We start from the raw sequence: 17309 nt of genomic DNA on the forward strand, positions 1-17309 counted from the left end.
GTAATATGACAAAAAAGTAAGTAAACCTGCTCAAATATGTTCAACATCCAGTATTTACTGAAAGGTGCATAATTTGAGGTGCTTGCTATCCAGTGGCAAATTAGATGGGTGAATTTACCCCCTTCATAAACTTTTGTTTATACTCAAAGATTTTTATATTTACAGTAGGACTTTATCTCTGACCACTTTCAAACCTTTTGAAATTTTGATGTCAAAATCCAATGGTGTTTTCTTAACCCTGGCGCCTAAAGTTTGCCATGCAGGTTTAAATAAGTTATGAGAGGAAAATATTTCATTTATTCATTCATTTATTCATTTATTTATTTATAAGCTAAGGTTGCTAGCACAGGTGTCTGAAAAGAGATAAAAACACTTGCACTTTCTGTTTGCAGTTTTGTGTGGTATTTGAAAAAAAAAAAAACCATTGCATTTTCAGAAATAGCCAGCCCTTCAATCAGATGACGTTGGCAGAAGTGGCCCCCGGCTCATTTGAGTTTGAGACCCCTGCTTTAGGCAGTGCATTTGGCATTAACAAGGAAGCCATCACAGTCAGTCAGATCTGAGATGTTTTATTCAAAAGTCCATAGAGAGCACCCAGTCCTAGAGCTCTGTAAATATGCCATAGCCAAGCTGAGAACTCTCCAGCAGAAACATAACACAGAGCTTTCAATCAGTATCCATCTGAAACATGGTGCATAGACAATCAGCATGTCATAAAGCAGCTATTTTTATTAACAAATTAAGGCACAAAGCTCACGATTGTATGAAAATAACATCTCTAGAAGATTTGAAAGGTGGAAGGGGGAAGTGTACAACCCTCTTAAGTTACTGGTATCTACAAATACATTTCTTGAGAGAAAAGGTCCCCAATACTTAAGTGAGAGTAAGGTTGATGTAACCATTCTCTACTGTAAATTCACATTTGACAGATGCAGGATTTGTGCGTATGGTCCGTCATGAACTATTACACAGGACATATTACAGTGCCTATTGCATTAAATGCACAGCCGCCATGAATTGACGCTATTTACAGAAATCAGTCCCAACAGGTGTGCAGATGGACATTATTAGTAGTATTTGCACACGTACGTACGTGTGTGTGTATGTGTATGTCTACACATGCTTAAATATTTACGTGTTTACTCAGTCCCTCTTTGTGTACCGTGTGTGTTTCCTACATGGTATGTAAAGAGAAGTGATATAGCCAGCTGTTTGTTTGAGGTTGTGATAACAGCATGTGTTTGTCTGTGTTTGTCTGTGTTGTCTGGGAAGGTCAGCTGGAGGTGGATGTATAAAATAGGAGTGAGTGACACTCTGTTTCTTTGCCTCTGACATCTGTCAACCAGGTCAGGCTCCCTCTACAAATACACCTCTTTAGTGATGAGCGCTTAGCCCTGCAGTACTGTCAGTAAAACCCAGGTGTGTGTGTACAGTATGTGTGTATGAGAGAGAGACAGTACATGTCCATGGTAGGAGTTAGGATGCATACCTTCATCCAGTCCTTCTTGAGTCCCCATGTGTGTGTGTGTGTGAGTCAGACCTGGTAGAGGGGCACAACCCTGGTGATGGTCTGCCTGCAGATGGGGCAGGTGGGCTGGGGCAGCGCCTGGTAGCAGCTGAAGCAGCAGCACACGTGTCCGCAGTCCAGGAGCACGCAGCTGCGCGGGTTAGTCAGGCACACCACGCAGGCGTTCTCCAGCGGCTCCGGCTCGCCTTCCTCCTCCTCTCCTCCGTTCGCCGACGATGGCGACGTCGCCCGGCCGCCACGGGTGTCCAGGCGCTCAAACTCCCGGCGCAGCCGCTCGCGCTCCCACTTGACCTGCAGGCGGCGGTAGTAGCGCCGCGCCGCCCACAGCAGCACGGCCACGCCGGCCAGGGCGCACGTCGCCGCCAGCGCGCGCCACACCAGCGCCTGGCCCTCCTGCTCCAGCCGCAGTGTCTCAAAGTCGCCCGTGCTCAAGAAGTACTCGGAGCCATCGGCCGGCGGACGCAGCTTCACCGCCCGGTCCGTGTCCAGGATGAGCTCGCCCACGCCGGTCAGCGCTGCACCCACCTTAACACAATACAGTTGTGTTTCATTGAATTACATTAAAGCATTTATGACAGATAGTCTCGAGGCACTATAAAGCCCAACGCCCGAACCCCCATGGAGCCAGTACAAAGCAATGGTGGCCAGGAAAAAACGTCCTTTTAACAGGAAGGGGCCTTGAGCAGAAGTCAGATCAGCTGGGTGGCTTGAGGCTGGCCCATTACAAATACAAAGGGCATGACAGATACAGGAAGTGAGGTAAGAGGGTCAAAAGGGCAAGCAGATAGTTCAGAGAATCAAGAATCACTTTCAACAACCCAGATCGAAGGGGAGGCCCATCTGCTTGAAGTCAGCCAATCAGAGGGAATGAAGGGGATTTAGAGGGTAGCGGAGCGATGGGGGAAGGGAACGGAGGAAAGCAGATCATGTCATTCACAGAATCAAGGAACACCTTCAGATAGCCCAGTTCTGAGGGTGGAGCGATGCACAGGGGAGAGTATTGAGGGAAGCGGGTTAATTCATACGAACCTTCAGCATCTCCTCTGTCTCCAGCTGTCCCTTGGGCTTCTCCCCGCTCAGGTACTGGCCAATGAGGTCAGTGAAGCCGTAGGTGGCCTGGTGGAACTTCTCGTGGATCACCTCCATCTCGGGGCCCGTGGCCTCCAGCGGGCACAGCACGCGCACCGCCGCCTGGCCCGAGCCCACCATGTTAAAGGGCACGGCGTTGACCCGCTGGTGCAGCACGCGTTCGCTGTCCGTCCTGAGACACGGAGAGAGAGCGTTTGAGGGAGAAATAAAGAGAAAGGTGGCAAAAGAAAGAGTGAGAGAAATGAAGAAAAGAGAATGTGAAAGGCAGAGAGGGAAGAATAATTATTGCATTGCATTACTGCATCCCACTTCACCACTCAGTGGCAAAGAAACTCATACAAATGCTGTTCTTCCTTATATACATTCAATTCAACTGTTGCATTAAAGACCTACAGTACTCAAAGCCTGGTGCGGGTACCCGATCCGTTGTGTGCAGGTGCAAGACGTTCACACATGCGCAGATGGTAATCCTGTTTTACTACAATTTATGACACTGCCCGATCTGTTCTACGCTTGCGCCACTTTTTTAGTTTAGCCGTGCTGCTTAGCAAGATATTTAAGACAAAGATGTTGTGGTGTATGGTTATTTCAACAGAAAAAGGAAGTGATTGAATGCTAAATGGGTCTATTTTGTGATCATAGATAGGCCTTTTAGTCTTTTATTACAGTGCAGTGTTGGCGAGAAAAACAGCCTGTGAGAATAGGCTACTTGCTCTTGTTCTGTTTACTCTTGTACAAAGAACAACACACAAACGTTACAAATGTGGGTTGGATCGTTAGTCAGCACTTCATTGACAAAGTCGATGTGTGAACAGCATAACTCAACCCAAAGACATTCCTGTTTGACCTCTTCCTCATGTAACAACGTAGTTGTTGCTCCGTGTTTAATATCTATGGTTCCATTTGACTGTCTAGTGATTTAACGCTTGAGTGGTCCAGATCGGGCAGAAAAATCGATGCCTTCTGGCGGAGCACTTACGCGCATTGCGCTGAACGGATCAGGCAGGCGGCACGGATCGGGTGCCCACACCTGGTATTCCCATACAGCAGGCTGACAGCAACGTAAACACAAAACTGTTCTTTACCAGGTGCGTGCCAGGCTGTTCCACACTAGCTTGTGCTCCCGTAGCACCAGCTTCTGAATGACGCCCACACTGGCCTCCTGGAACTGGCTCCTCAGGGGCTCGCCTATCGGCTGCACCGCGCCTGCCAAGCACACACTTATGCATTACCACATATATGGGACCAAATGATGGTCACTCACAGGCCACCAATAATTAATTTACAACGCCATTACATCATTTTCTACCAACATGAGATCCAAAGGTGGAAATTGGGGGAAAGTTACCAGAGAAGGCAGAGATGTTTCAAACTATTCAGTTGTTTCTGCTTGATATAAGTGGTCATACCATGCATTGATATTATACCCACAGCATGAGACCAGTGATTCATTTGTCAAAGTTTGGAATCCTGAAAGTATTCTGGCAGCATGCCAGCTATTGCTACATTTTCACTGGGATTATAGCCTGGGAAATCTCTTTACAAGATGGATCACTAGGCTTCCAATCAGCCACCAGTGGAGGTGGTATATTGCGATGGTGCTGAAATGTTTGCTTGTAATGTACATCAGTGGTGGCAGTAAAGGTCTAAAACATTCAAGAACTGAAGCTGAAGTTTCATTTTATTCCTGAAAAACCTCATAAATCTGCTTGCGTCGTTGTTGGCTAAGTAGGAAATATAGAGATCCCACAGTGGTCAATGCCAATTGGTAAAAGCAAGGACTGAAAACAATCCCTTGTGGATACTGGCTACTGTCTAGACCCTACCTATTACCAGAATTAACTTGGCACTGGTTACACCAGGTTAGTGTATATGCACAACAGGCCTTAGAGAAGGAGCTGTCCCATGGACTGAATCAAAGTCCTTATAGGCAAGTCCCACTACTCGGCGGCCATCTTGGTGACATCTTGGAAACATCAAACATGCCGTTTCCAAGAATGTGGTTGGTTACTTACATTACAGGAAGGGGCGGGAATATACAGCGGGGAAAATAAGTATTGAACACGTCAACATTTTTTTCAGTAAGTATACTTCCAGTGAGGCTATTCGCATGAAATTTTCACCAGACATTAGTATTAACTTAGGTAATCAACACATATATAAAAATCCAAACATTAATGTCTAAAAGTAGAGTTATGAGTAAAAAAGTGGAATGGCACAGGGAAAAAGTATTGAACACGCTAAGAAAAAGCAGTACACAAAGGCAAGGAATGGCAAGGAACAAACTGGAATCTATAAGTATTTAGAGAAATTATCCCTCCTATCTGTGCAAATTGATATAAACTGGGTTAGGACATACTGGTGGGCTATAAAAAGGTTTTTTGTTACCAAGGTGTCACACAAGAAACATTTCATGATGGGTAAAAGCAAAGAGCCCTCCCAAGACCTTTGCAACCTTATTGTTGCAAAACATATCAATGGAACTGGTTACAGATGCACTTCAAAACTTCTGAATCATCCAGCAAGCAGTATTGGAGCCATTGTCTGCAAGTGGAAGGAACATCACTGCATCATCAACTGGCCATGCACAGGATCTCCTTGCAAGATTTCTGACCAGGAAGTCAGAAGGATAGTCAGAAGAGTAGCCCAAGATCCAAGGACCACTCAGAGAAAGCTCCAGAAAGACTTGGAGGCAGCAGGTACAATTGTTACAGAGAAAATCATAGGTAATGCACTCCACCGCCATGGCCTCTATGCACGCTCATCCAGCATGACTCTATTGCTGAAGAAAAACATGTCAAACCTCGTTGAAGGTTTGCTACACAACATTTGGACAATCCTATGAAATACTGAGAGAATGTATTCTGGTCTGGTGAGAGCAAAATTGAACTTTTCGGATGTCATACTACACACCATATTTGGAGGAGAAATGGCACTGTGCATCACCCTAAAAATACCATACCAACAATGAGGTTTGGAGGTGGTGGCATCATGGTGTGGGCTGTTTTTCATCTCATGGTACTAGCAGACTTCATACAGTTGAAGGAATGATGAATGGAGTCATTTTATTTCGGGAAAATCTTTACATCCACCAGGATGATGAGGATGAGACATGGCTAGACCTTCCAGCAGGACAATGATCCAAACCATTCAGCAAAGGAAACTCTCAATTGGTTTCAGAGAAAGGAAATCAAGGCCCTGACTTCAATCCAATTGAACAGTTTTGGAAGTTAACTAAAGATCAGTATTCACAAGAGGGACCCCTGGAATCTTCAATATTAAAGGACTATCTGTTTAAAAGAATGGGCCAAAATCACACCAGAATACTGTCACTGATTAGTTTTCGTCATACAGGAAATACCTTGAAGCGGTCATTACGAATAAAGGCTTTTCCACAAAGTATTTAAGAAATTTCAGCAGGCGTGTTCAATACTTTTTTCCTGTATCATTCCACTTTATTACACATAACTCTACCTATGGACTTTAATGTTTGGATTTTTTTATATGGGTGGATTATCTGAGTTAATAGTAATATCTGGTGAAAATTTCATGCAAATAGCCTCATAGGAAGTATACGTACTGAAAAAAATGTTGACGTGTTCAATACTTATTTTTCCCGCTGTATGTAGACAACTGTCATATTGGTGTTACAAACTAACCCCATACTTTTCTATGGAGGATTCTTTGAATGCTTTGTCTCCTCATTATAAAGTCTCTAACTGAATTCTGACAGGCACTCCTCTGTGTGTAGCAGCTGACCAGTTCTGCTATGTGCACTGCAAACTTATTCTGGGTGAACCTTTCCTTGGGCCACAGACTTGAAATGGATATACACGTCATCTCTATTATAACATCTATGCCATTATCGCTACATCCGAACATATGTGTTTTAAAATAGCTAAATAGCTAAATGCAGCAGCAGCTTCGAAAGCTGCAGAGTAATGAAAATCAGTCTCATATGCGAGTGGACTGCCAGTTAAGCTGACGAGTGCGCTATAAAAGGCAACCACTTCAAATGCATGGGATTACCTTCAATGACTACATATTGCAGGCATTTCCCAGGGGCCTGATTGAGAAGATTTGCCAGTTCTTCATCTAGTGCTAATTGTGGTGCTTCCTGTAAAACACAAATCATCATTTTATTATCGCATAACAGAACATGTTCTTGCTTGCAGTGATAGAATGAAAGGAATATGACCAGAGTAATAAACTGGGAACTGACATTGAGCTTGTCCACCGTTTTCCGTTTCTTCCTGTAGATGTAATAGAAGAGACCAGAGAGAGCAAGGCTTGATCCAAGACAAACGATCTCCAAAGTTTTTAATGGATAATCCTCCATCATCTAGAACTTTTTACTGTCCTTTCATCCCACGACACTGTGGAACAAAACCAACATCCACATACAGCAAATTCATAACGTAACGTCATGTTTGATGCACGAGTATGATCATTTGAATATAAAACATCAATAAAATATGCATTACATCTTTGACCTGTCCAAGTCTGTGACATTTATTCTCTGCCATGGTTTTTGCAGGGTTTTGCAAACAACTCTTTCAAATGCTTTGAGTAAATGGCTACACCTGACAACTGAGTCCAAAACATTTGTAATCAACATCGTGCAATAAATGTGAATCGCGTTAGTTTACTGTTTACTGTAACTAAGCTAGCGAAAACTAAGTAGCTACATTTTCTCTCTAAAGCCTCTTTTTGTCACGCACTGCAACTGCAACTGTCCCTAACTAAACAAGCAAGCAGCTGTCCATGTTAGCTTGCTAGCCAGCAGGTGCACTAGCTAGCCACCTACCATTGCAAGATCATTAATTGTCCTCAAAAGACAAGACTGGAACAATAAAACAGAACACAACACTGTACATTTGCAAGATGTTCTCTGGATAACTGGATTACAAACTTCTCACAACTGACCTGTGACATTGACGTTTGTTGTGAGCGTAGACTGTCAACCTACTTCCACATAAGGAGGTGAGCCAGGATAAGTCACGTGGCGACGTTCTCCCATGTCACGTGACCATCCGTCAAACTCCACTTCTTCACTGCGCAGCTGCTTAGAGCTTACGCGTGTTGCTTTACTGTCTATGGTTGCTGTCTGTATGGCCTCCACGCTCCACGTATATTGAAATGGCAGTAGTCGGAAAGAAGAAGTCTGCCGGTGCCACATCTCGATTATGGGCAACATTACGCACAATATGGCAGGAGAAGCATCTCATATTATTCAAAGCGGAATACACGTTGCTAGTTACAGCACTCCTCTGGTTTTTGGAAATCGGTGTCAACATATGGGTCATTCAAAAAGTTGCATGTAAGTAGCTAGCTTGCTTGCTAGCTAGCTAGTCAGCATGTAAGCCCATAAACCTAGGGTAACAGTGACAACACTAAACTTTTATTCTCCAAATGTCAGGAGTCTAGTTTTTAATCCTGTATTTCCACCATTTCCCAGTCAATGTAAACACGTAGGCTGCAATTGTTTTCTGCGTTATGGATCTTAACAACTTTGCATTGCTATACACTATAAGTTAGTTATAAGGCACCATGAAAGTTAACTGTAAGCTAGGCCAATATAACCATATTTAAACAACAACAACAACTATTCATCTCATTACATGCCGATGAAAACTCACATTTCTCAGACATAATCTAATTAAATGTGATGATATGTTCATTGCAGATACAGAAATTGACTGGAAGGCCTACATGGATGAGGTTGAAGGAGTCATCAATGGGACTTACGACTATACACAACTCAAGGGTGATACGGGGCCACTGGTGTAAGTTGTGCTGTTAGGTGGCTCACTGTGGCAGAGAGAGAGACTGACTACCCTACCTGGCCTTAAACCTGCATCTTCTGTACAGTAGCCACGGTGCTGGATGTTGCTCTTTGGTGGGGTGCCAGCTCTCTCCCTCTGCCACAATTATAATCATGAAATTTCTATACAAAGTCTCCTTAGGAGGAAATCTCCTGTAAAGGTGATGTTGCACACCTCCGGTCTCTTACGGTTGTTTTGTTTACATGTGTTGCATGCAGGTACCCAGCTGGTTTTGTTTACATCTTCACTGCATTATACTACGCCACTGACCATGGGGCGAACATCCAACTTGGGCAGTATATTTTTGCTGTTTTCTACCTGATCACCCTTTTGCTTGTATTTCGGATCTACAACCGCACTAAAAAGGTAGGCCTACCACGTTATTATGTCATCTCATTCTCAATCTCAAGTATTTGTGTGTGAAACTTGGACGAAAAAATGTTTTATAGTTGATTGTGCAGTTGTTTGTTGATGTTTACTACTGGTACTTACATTCTAGTACTTTCCTGACAGTGACTGATGCCCTCCCGCCCCCTGTCTCTGCTGCCCTGTGATCTTTGTAGGTTCCTCCATACGTGTTCTTCTTTGTGTGCTGTGCATCGTACCGCATTCACTCCATCTTTGTGCTGCGTCTCTTCAATGACCCTGTGGCCATGATGCTCCTCTTTGGCGCTGTTAACCTCTTCCTGGATGGACGCTGGACCCTGGGCTGTGGAATCTTCAGGCAAGTACCATTAGTAAAGCCAGACAAAGAGAAAGCTGAAGAGGTGCTAGTGGCTCTGGTCTCTGGCTCATGTTGTTTGCTGTCTGATCTTGTGGACCATTTAGTAGTTTCCATGATAATGGATGCTGAGTTGTGACCTATGTTCTCTGCTTATTTCTCCTGTGGACAGTTTAGCTGTGTCTGTGAAGATGAACGTCCTCCTGTTTGCCCCTGGCCTCCTCTTCCTCCTCCTGTCAGAGTTTGGTCTGATGAAGACCATCCCTAAACTGACTCTCTGTGCCGCCATCCAGGTGAGGCCTTCAGACACTCTGGACACAGCCGTGTGGCGTCTGATTACTGTGCTGTCATCTTTCACCCCACAACACCCCCCATAACACACACACACACACACACACACACACACACCTGCCACCCTTCTGTCCAAACATACTCTTAGTGCCACGTCAGCAAACACGTGTCCCTTCCTCGCCCACAGCTGTTGCTGGGCTTGCCCTTCCTGCTGGAGAACCCTGTGGGCTACATGAGTCGGGCCTTTGACCTGGGCCGGCAGTTCCTCTTCAAGTGGACAGTCAACTGGCGCTTCCTGCCCGAGTGGCTCTTCCTCAACCGATATTTCCACCTGGTGCTGCTGCTCTCCCACCTGATCACGCTGGCGCTGTTTGCCTGGCGCCGGTGGAAGAGGTGATTTTCACACACACACACACACACACACACACACACACACACACATACCACCCTACATTGGATAATCAAGTCATTTGTATCAATGTTTCAGTACATTGCTTCATTGCACTATGTTTTATTTGTCTAGATTGCTGCTGAAGTCCTAACAGATTTTTATAGACCATTAATGTAATGACTTTGATAATGATTATGATTATTCGCTTAAAAGTGTGAGTTGTGTCTGCTGTTGTTTCAGGTAGAATTGTGTTTGGGATAAATGGTTTTTCTTGCTATTCAGGCCTGGAGAGAGCATGCTGGCTTTGCTGAAGGACCCTGCTACAAGGGATGTCCCTGCTCAGAAACTTACCTCTGATCATATCCTTACTGTTTTTAACCATCCATGTGCTTCAAGGGGCCAATCCCAAAGTGAGCCCTGAGGACTAAGGACTAACAGACTCACAGACTTAATTGATCTCAGGTGCTAAGTGAGTGAGTGTGTGAGGCCACATGTGCTCAGATAGGTATAAATGGGATTGGGACAGCACTTCACGAGATCGCATGTTACCTTGACGACGTTTAATAACACAGATGTTGCTGACACTTGCCGGTTTGGGAATTTTCGTGTTGTAAAACGTGTTGTTGTTGTTGGTTGCTGCTCACATTTTTCTAAATGTTCTGTTACGTGGTCGTGAGTCGTGCTGTTGTTTACCTTTGTCATTTCTGGATTTCCCTATGGTCTCCGCGGTAAATGTCACAACGCTTTGAACTGTGGGTAATTCCCTTTGGTGAAGTCTGCACTGATGCAGACTCACGGAAAGGGCTTGGTAAGTGTGTACTCAAACCCTCACGCCCCTTTGAAATACGACATTAGGACAGCCCTAAGCCCTTACGAATTTCACGAGAACGCGCAGCAAAGTCTGTGAGTCTGGACTTTGGGATTGGGCCAAGGCCATCATTTGTCAGGTTCTACCTGAGTTCCACATGAATTTAAACTAGTACTAGGCTGAAAATCAGGTCCCACATGGATGACTTTCTTGAGTATAGGAGTGTTTGTGACCTGTGTGGTAATAAACAAGTCAGCAAGCAGCCTTTAGTAAATAATGCTAAATTAGTAACAAGCAGCCTTTAGTAACAATGCTAATGTCTGATGCAGTCCAACTGGGGATGCTGGGGAGGCTTGTATAATAAACAGCTCGCCTCCAAACTGGTCTCCATAACGCATGCTCAGCTATGTTTAATGGTGATTGGTGTTTATTGGTACTTTAAAAAGTGTGTTACACTCTATCTGAAGTGCGGGTTCCTTAACGTGGCTTCACAGGTGGTTCTGGTGCTCTTCACCTCTAACTTCATCGGCATGTGCTTCAGCCGCTCGCTGCACTACCAATTCTACGTGTGGTACTTCCACACACTGCCCTACCTACTGTGGAGCGGAGGAGTCAAGAAGATGGCCCACCTGCTCAGGTGAGGAGCACAGGAACTGTGTGTGTGTTTTATGTGGCTGTGTCTCTTAGCCCTAGAACATAAAACGTTTATAAGCACAGATGATGGGCATCCATGTATTCTAGAGAACAGATAACATAATGAATGAAGTTTGAAAGAGCGCTTTTGGACCATTTTTTTTACGTCATTCATCATCACACTGAAGCAGACTGAGCACCCAGGAGCTCATCCCTGACTGTGTATTCAGTGTATGAATTGGGGTGCAGATTTTAACACACTGTACTGAAAGAAAAATCCATCAGCCTTGGTCATGTGGCTATTAAACTACATACATACATAATCTATTACACCTCATCCATCATGATTGAAATGGTTTCCCGTTGTTCTGTTGCAGGGTACTGATCCTTGGGCTGATCGAGCTGTCGTGGAACACTTACCCCTCCACCAACTACAGCTCCCTCTCCTTGCATGTGTGCCACCTCATTGCCCTGCTGTGCCTGTGGTTCAACCCCGCCCCGGCCGCCCAGGAGAAGGCCAAGCGCCGCTGAGGTCAAAGTTCACCTACCAACCTGCCAAACCCCACTAAACCGCCCCCACCCCGAAAGCGACGGAGGGCAAGACACAGAGCTGTGCCCCCTCCCTCCGCCCTTTACTTGCTTCTTATTGGTCAAGATGACCAGTAGGAAGCTGAGGGACCCAATGGGGTGAACACCAGTCTTACCAAATCAGTACAGCCGTTAACATCTTCTGAAGCTGTTCCTGGGTTTGTCTCGTTTTTGTTTTCATTTGAATCTAAAGGGTGTTTTTGGACCACTGTAAGGTACAGCTTTAACCTGTGTCTGAGGGGGTGGCTATGAGAACTCTCAGGACTAAAGGAATTGATGGTATTCTTAAATGTAAGATGAGGAGGGTGTTTTTGGTGTTGTTCCTTGATGGCCATTATAAGGAGGAGTAGTTGTCCTTTTGTATATTTTCTTATTTCATTATATTTTTGCTGTGTGTTATTGCTTTTACATTTGGGGTATGAACCCCATAGTGATGATTTCAAACAATGTGAACGGCGTGTAGCCAAAGAGTCTTTAGCAATATCATGTTTCTGTTACTGTAACATTGATAAATACACATAATTAGAAACCGTCCAAAAAGTGGTTTATATGTGCATCATGTATTTAATTATATCAGGGAGTTTCTGAAGTTTACTGCAAATTAAGCTGACTTTTTTTTTTTTTACCTTATACCACCGCCCTCCCTCCCCCAGCAGGTGCAAGAACAGGTACATTCAGTATGTTGAATGTGTATTTGGCTACTGTTGCAAAAGCATTTGCAAAGGCAGATTTCAGAGTTCAGTCAAACAGCCTTTCTGCTTAATGTTCTTTGAACTGGAGTAGGATTTATGAATATAGGACGTATTTCTGAAAAATATGTTGCTTGTGAATTGGTAACCATTTAGACTAGGTGATTTACTTCGGTTAGGGCGTTTGAAGGGTTAGGGCGTTTGTGTTGACTGGCAGTTAATTGACATTTTGTGTGGAGTGTGTGATTGATTTGCATGACATCCACAGCTGATTCCAAACATAGACCTGAGTTTTTGCTTTTATTTGATAGCTGTGTAAAGATTAAAAAAAAAAAAAGAAAGAAAATCTCAGTCCTCATTTACAATGTGTGTGTTGCATGTTTGTACATGAAACACAAGCTGATGAAAAATTACTTGTAGTCTGTATGAAAAAGTCTAAAGCAAACATACATTTATATGTGACATTGAAAGTATAAATCAAGATGTGTTTGTATGCATTGGTTGTGAGAATCACTTTTAGAAGTGGTGTCAGATGGATGAATGAATGAGTGTTTCCTCTTTGGCAGTGATGTGATCCTAATTGATTGTCAGTTTGTTAACAGCAATTCGGTGTCAAAAACTTAAAATTAAGTACCGTATTTTCCTAATAACTATAAGTCACACTTTTTTTCATAGTTTGGCTGGTCCTGCGACTCAGGTGCAACATATATATTTATATATAAGGGTTTTTTCCTCTTCATGACGCTTTGACTGGTGCGACTTATACTCCGGTGCGACTTATAGTCCGGAAAATACGGTAATATAAAGTACATTTCTTCCACCTAGTTAAAAAATCAAGGAAACAAATTAAGTTGAAAAAGACCTAAAGATTGATGTGAACAAATGTAGCCTGTGAATATAAGAATAGCACTTAATTAGCCTGAATCTCAAGGCAATGGGTTTGCAGCAGTAGGATACTTTGAGTCACATTTGAGGAATTGTAGGACTTAAGTAGCCTAGAAATCTAGACGCACCCTACTGGCATGTGGGTCTGGCTCATCAGGCTAGGACCTGAGGGCAGCTGTAGTGCAAACGGCAGCATCCATACCACAGTAGGGTTTAAGTGCCCGTTTACCCCAATGACCATTTGCCGATTCTACTCCCGTCTCCCTCTCCCCATGCATCCTCTGTCAATCTCTGCTGTCCTATCTCAATTGAATGCAAGCGCCTCTAAAGTAAAAACAAAAGAAAAAGAATGCAGAAGCATGGCCTTAATCATGTATCCTAGTCGTAGGCTTAGTGTAGCCCGGATCACACATGGCAGGAACATAGCCTGAGGATTGTGGCTAGTCTTATGTGGTTGTCGCAGTAGCATAGCACAGCAGTAGCATGACATTGCATTTGGTAGTAGCAGCATAGAAAAGCTTGTTTTTGGGGTTGCAGGTGGTGTGGTAGCTGGAACCCCATGTGCTTTATCATGCTACTAAGGTTGCAGCAGTAAAGTTGAGGCATAGAGCTGCAGAAACTTCACCTTTATGTTGTTGAGGGTGAAGCACTAGCACACCATAGTAGGAATCATAGCATAGCATAGAGTGGATCACATATTGGGGTTGAAGCACATGCATATTACAAAGCTAGATACCGCATTGTCCGTCAAGTTCTATTGCTGGGGGCAAACACTTTACTCTCTATGGGCAACACTTGCCGGCATTCAGAGACACCTGTCTGATTTCCACCTTTCAGTTTCTCCATTGACCTCCAGTGATTTTTGACCCCACCATGAAGGTGGCACTATTTACATATGTTCTGGAGTACAATGCGGCATCTACCTTTTATAATATCTATGTTGTAGCATAGCGTAGCATGGATTACATGTTGGGGTTATAGCACAGCGTAGCATAGCGTGGATCACATGTCGGGGTTATAGCACAGCGTAGCATAGTGTGGATCACATGTTGGGGTTGTAGCACAGCGTAGCATAGCGTGGATCACATGTTGTTGGGGTTGTAGCACAGCATAGCATAGTGTGGATCACATGTTGTTGGGGTTGTAGCACAGCGTAGCATAGTGTGGATCACATGTTGTTGGGGTTGTAGCACAGCGTAGCATAGTGTGGATCACATGTTGTTGGGGTTGTAGCACAGCGTAGCATAGTGTGGATCACATGTTGTTGGGGTTGTAGCACAGCGTAGCATAGCGTGGATCACATGTTGTTGGGGTTGTAGCACAGCATGTTGAGCTGGATCACATGTTGTTGGGGTTGTAGCACAGCGTAGCATAGCGTGGATCACATGTTGTTGGGGTTGTAGCACAGCATAGCATATCGTGGATCACATGTTGTTGGGGTTGTAGCACAGCATGTTGAGCTGGATGTTCTCGTCCCAGTGGCGCAGCAGCAGGAACAGCTGCCGTGCGGCCGCCTTAAGCCCCGCCAGGTCCAGTCCTTCGGGCAGCAGCTGGCCACGCAGCCAGAAATCCGCCTTAGCGGCGATCAGCTCCCACTCCACGAAGTAGCCGGCGCACCGGTGCTCCAGCCAGGCCAAGGCCACCGCTGTGGCCCAGCTCAGGCTCTCCAGTTCCACCTGGGCCAGCACCACATCCCCTGGCAGCTCAGCAGGCTCCAGAAGGGAGGCTTCGCACATATCCGTCTCCGACCCGCGCCCGCTGTCCGCTTGGGGGACCCCACCAGCCACAGGTGGTTCTGGTGCTCTTCACCTCTAACTTCATCGGCATGTGCTTCAGCCGCTCGCTGCACTACCAATTCTACGTGTGGTACTTCCACACACTGCCCTACCTACTGTGGAGCGGAGGAGTCAAGAAGATGGCCCACCTGCTCAGGTGAGGAGCACAGGAACTGTGTGTGTGTTTTATGTGGCTGTGTCTCTTAGCCCTAGAACATAAAACGTTTATAAGCACAGATGATGGGCATCCATGTATTCTAGAGAACAGATAACATAATGAATGAAGTTTGAAAGAGCGCTTTTGGACCATTTTTTTTACGTCATTCATCATCACACTGAAGCAGACTGAGCACCCAGGAGCTCATCCCTGACTGTGTATTCAGTGTATGAATTGGGGTGCAGATTTTAACACACTGTACTGAAAGAAAAATCCATCAGCCTTGGTCATGTGGCTATTAAACTACATACATACATAATCTATTACACCTCATCCATCATGATTGAAATGGTTTCCCGTTGTTCTGTTGCAGGGTACTGATCCTTGGGCTGATCGAGCTGTCGTGGAACACTTACCCCTCCACCAACTACAGCTCCCTCTCCTTGCATGTGTGCCACCTCATTGCCCTGCTGTGCCTGTGGTTCAACCCCGCCCCGGCCGCCCAGGAGAAGGCCAAGCGCCGCTGAGGTCAAAGTTCACCTACCAACCTGCCAAACCCCACTAAACCGCCCCCACCCCGAAAGCGACGGAGGGCAAGACACAGAGCTGTGCCCCCTCCCTCCGCCCTTTACTTGCTTCTTATTGGTCAAGATGACCAGTAGGAAGCTGAGGGACCCAATGGGGTGAACACCAGTCTTACCAAATCAGTACAGCCGTTAACATCTTCTGAAGCTGTTCCTGGGTTTGTCTCGTTTTTGTTTTCATTTGAATCTAAAGGGTGTTTTTGGACCACTGTAAGGTACAGCTTTAACCTGTGTCTGAGGGGGTGGCTATGAGAACTCTCAGGACTAAAGGAATTGATGGTATTCTTAAATGTAAGATGAGGAGGGTGTTTTTGGTGTTGTTCCTTGATGGCCATTATAAGGAGGAGTAGTTGTCCTTTTGTATATTTTCTTATTTCATTATATTTTTGCTGTGTGTTATTGCTTTTACATTTGGGGTATGAACCCCATAGTGATGATTTCAAACAATGTGAACGGCGTGTAGCCAAAGAGTCTTTAGCAATATCATGTTTCTGTTACTGTAACATTGATAAATACACATAATTAGAAACCGTCCAAAAAGTGGTTTATATGTGCATCATGTATTTAATTATATCAGGGAGTTTCTGAAGTTTACTGCAAATTAAGCTGACTTTTTTTTTTTTTACCTTATACCACCGCCCTCCCTCCCCCAGCAGGTGCAAGAACAGGTACATTCAGTATGTTGAATGTGTATTTGGCTACTGTTGCAAAAGCATTTGCAAAGGCAGATTTCAGAGTTCAGTCAAACAGCCTTTCTGCTTAATGTTCTTTGAACTGGAGTAGGATTTATGAATATAGGACGTATTTCTGAAAAATATGTTGCTTGTGAATTGGTAACCATTTAGACTAGGTGATTTACTTCGGTTAGGGCGTTTGAAGGGTTAGGGCGTTTGTGTTGACTGGCAGTTAATTGACATTTTGTGTGGAGTGTGTGATTGATTTGCATGACATCCACAGCTGATTCCAAACATAGACCTGAGTTTTTGCTTTTATTTGATAGCTGTGTAAAGATTAAAAAAAAAAAAAGAAAGAAAATCTCAGTCCTCATTTACAATGTGTGTGTTGCATGTTTGTACATGAAACACAAGCTGATGAAAAATTACTTGTAGTCTGTATGAAAAAGTCTAAAGCAAACATACATTTATATGTGACATTGAAAGTATAAATCAAGATGTGTTTGTATGCATTGGTTGTGAGAATCACTTTTAGAAGTGGTGTCAGATGGATGAATGAATGAGTGTTTCCTCTTTGGCAGTGATGTGATCCTAATTGATTGTCAGTTTGTTAACAGCAATTCGGTGTCAAAAACTTAAAATTAAGTACCGTATTTTCCTAATAACTATAA

General features: G+C 44.3%; 4 protein-coding genes across 4 annotated transcripts; 2 read left to right on the plus strand and 2 right to left on the minus strand.

Moving 5' to 3' along the window:
* Positions 1–553: 553 nt before the first annotated feature.
* mul2 (mitochondrial E3 ubiquitin protein ligase 2) lies at positions 554–7617 on the minus strand. Its single transcript, XM_076294544.1, has 6 exons — positions 7544–7617; positions 6840–6993; positions 6647–6734; positions 3703–3823; positions 2558–2789; positions 554–2053 (listed from the first exon to the last, which is right to left on the minus strand). Exons 2-6 carry the CDS (start codon positions 6957–6959, stop codon positions 1535–1537), a joined length of 1080 nt encoding a protein of 359 aa, XP_076150659.1. The 5' UTR covers positions 6960–6993; positions 7544–7617; the 3' UTR covers positions 554–1534.
* Positions 7618–7695: 78 nt separating this feature from the next.
* Positions 7696–12909, plus strand: alg3 (ALG3 alpha-1,3- mannosyltransferase). The gene is made up of 9 exons (XM_076294547.1): positions 7696–7937; positions 8304–8403; positions 8661–8808; positions 9006–9166; positions 9336–9456; positions 9642–9847; positions 10128–10203; positions 11145–11290; positions 11664–12909. The coding sequence occupies exons 1-9, from the start codon at positions 7757–7759 to the stop codon at positions 11815–11817; spliced, it is 1293 nt and encodes a 430-aa protein (XP_076150662.1). The 5' UTR covers positions 7696–7756; the 3' UTR covers positions 11818–12909.
* A 1744-nt stretch (positions 12910–14653) lies between these two features.
* On the minus strand, positions 14654–15238 carry LOC143133459 (von Willebrand factor A domain-containing protein 5B2-like; the record flags this gene model as incomplete). Its single annotated transcript, XM_076293222.1, has 1 exon — positions 14654–15238. A coding segment is annotated over one exon (366 nt), but the record flags the coding sequence as incomplete, so codon positions are not given.
* A 2-nt stretch (positions 15239–15240) lies between these two features.
* Positions 15241–16999, plus strand: LOC143134288 (dol-P-Man:Man(5)GlcNAc(2)-PP-Dol alpha-1,3-mannosyltransferase-like). The gene is made up of 2 exons (XM_076294548.1): positions 15241–15380; positions 15754–16999. Exons 1-2 carry the CDS (start codon positions 15274–15276, stop codon positions 15905–15907), a joined length of 261 nt encoding a protein of 86 aa, XP_076150663.1. The 5' UTR covers positions 15241–15273; the 3' UTR covers positions 15908–16999.
* The last annotated feature ends 310 nt before the right edge of the window (positions 17000–17309 follow it).

Source organism: Alosa pseudoharengus, unplaced genomic scaffold (assembly GCF_046254945.1).
Source record: "Alosa pseudoharengus isolate Yale_2024_CS ecotype anadromous, Long Island Sound unplaced genomic scaffold, YU_APseudo_1.1 YU_APseudo_1.1_scf_2, whole genome shotgun sequence".
In the NCBI taxonomy this organism is placed as follows: domain Eukaryota; kingdom Metazoa; phylum Chordata; class Actinopteri; order Clupeiformes; family Clupeidae; genus Alosa; species Alosa pseudoharengus.

Excerpts from the sequence above, each read along its gene's own strand:
- mul2 (XM_076294544.1), bottom strand. The coding sequence starts at position 6,959 with ATGATGGAGGATTATCCATTAAAAACTTTGGAGATCGTTTGTCTTGGA. Across the intron at positions 3,824-6,646 it reads GCAATATGTAGTCATTGAAG|GCGCGGTGCAGCCGATAGGC; the intron begins GTAATCCCATGC and ends TGTGCTTGGCAG. Across the intron at positions 2,790-3,702 it reads AACAGCCTGGCACGCACCTG|GACGGACAGCGAACGCGTGC; the intron begins GTAAAGAACAGT and ends TCCGTGTCTCAG.
- LOC143134288 (XM_076294548.1), top strand. The coding sequence starts at position 15,274 with ATGTGCTTCAGCCGCTCGCTGCACTACCAATTCTACGTGTGGTACTTC. Across the intron at positions 15,381-15,753 it reads AAGATGGCCCACCTGCTCAG|GGTACTGATCCTTGGGCTGA; the intron begins GTGAGGAGCACA and ends GTTCTGTTGCAG.
- alg3 (XM_076294547.1), top strand. The coding sequence starts at position 7,757 with ATGGCAGTAGTCGGAAAGAAGAAGTCTGCCGGTGCCACATCTCGATTA. Across the intron at positions 8,809-9,005 it reads TCTACAACCGCACTAAAAAG|GTTCCTCCATACGTGTTCTT; the intron begins GTAGGCCTACCA and ends TGATCTTTGTAG. Across the intron at positions 9,167-9,335 it reads CTGGGCTGTGGAATCTTCAG|TTTAGCTGTGTCTGTGAAGA; the intron begins GCAAGTACCATT and ends TCCTGTGGACAG.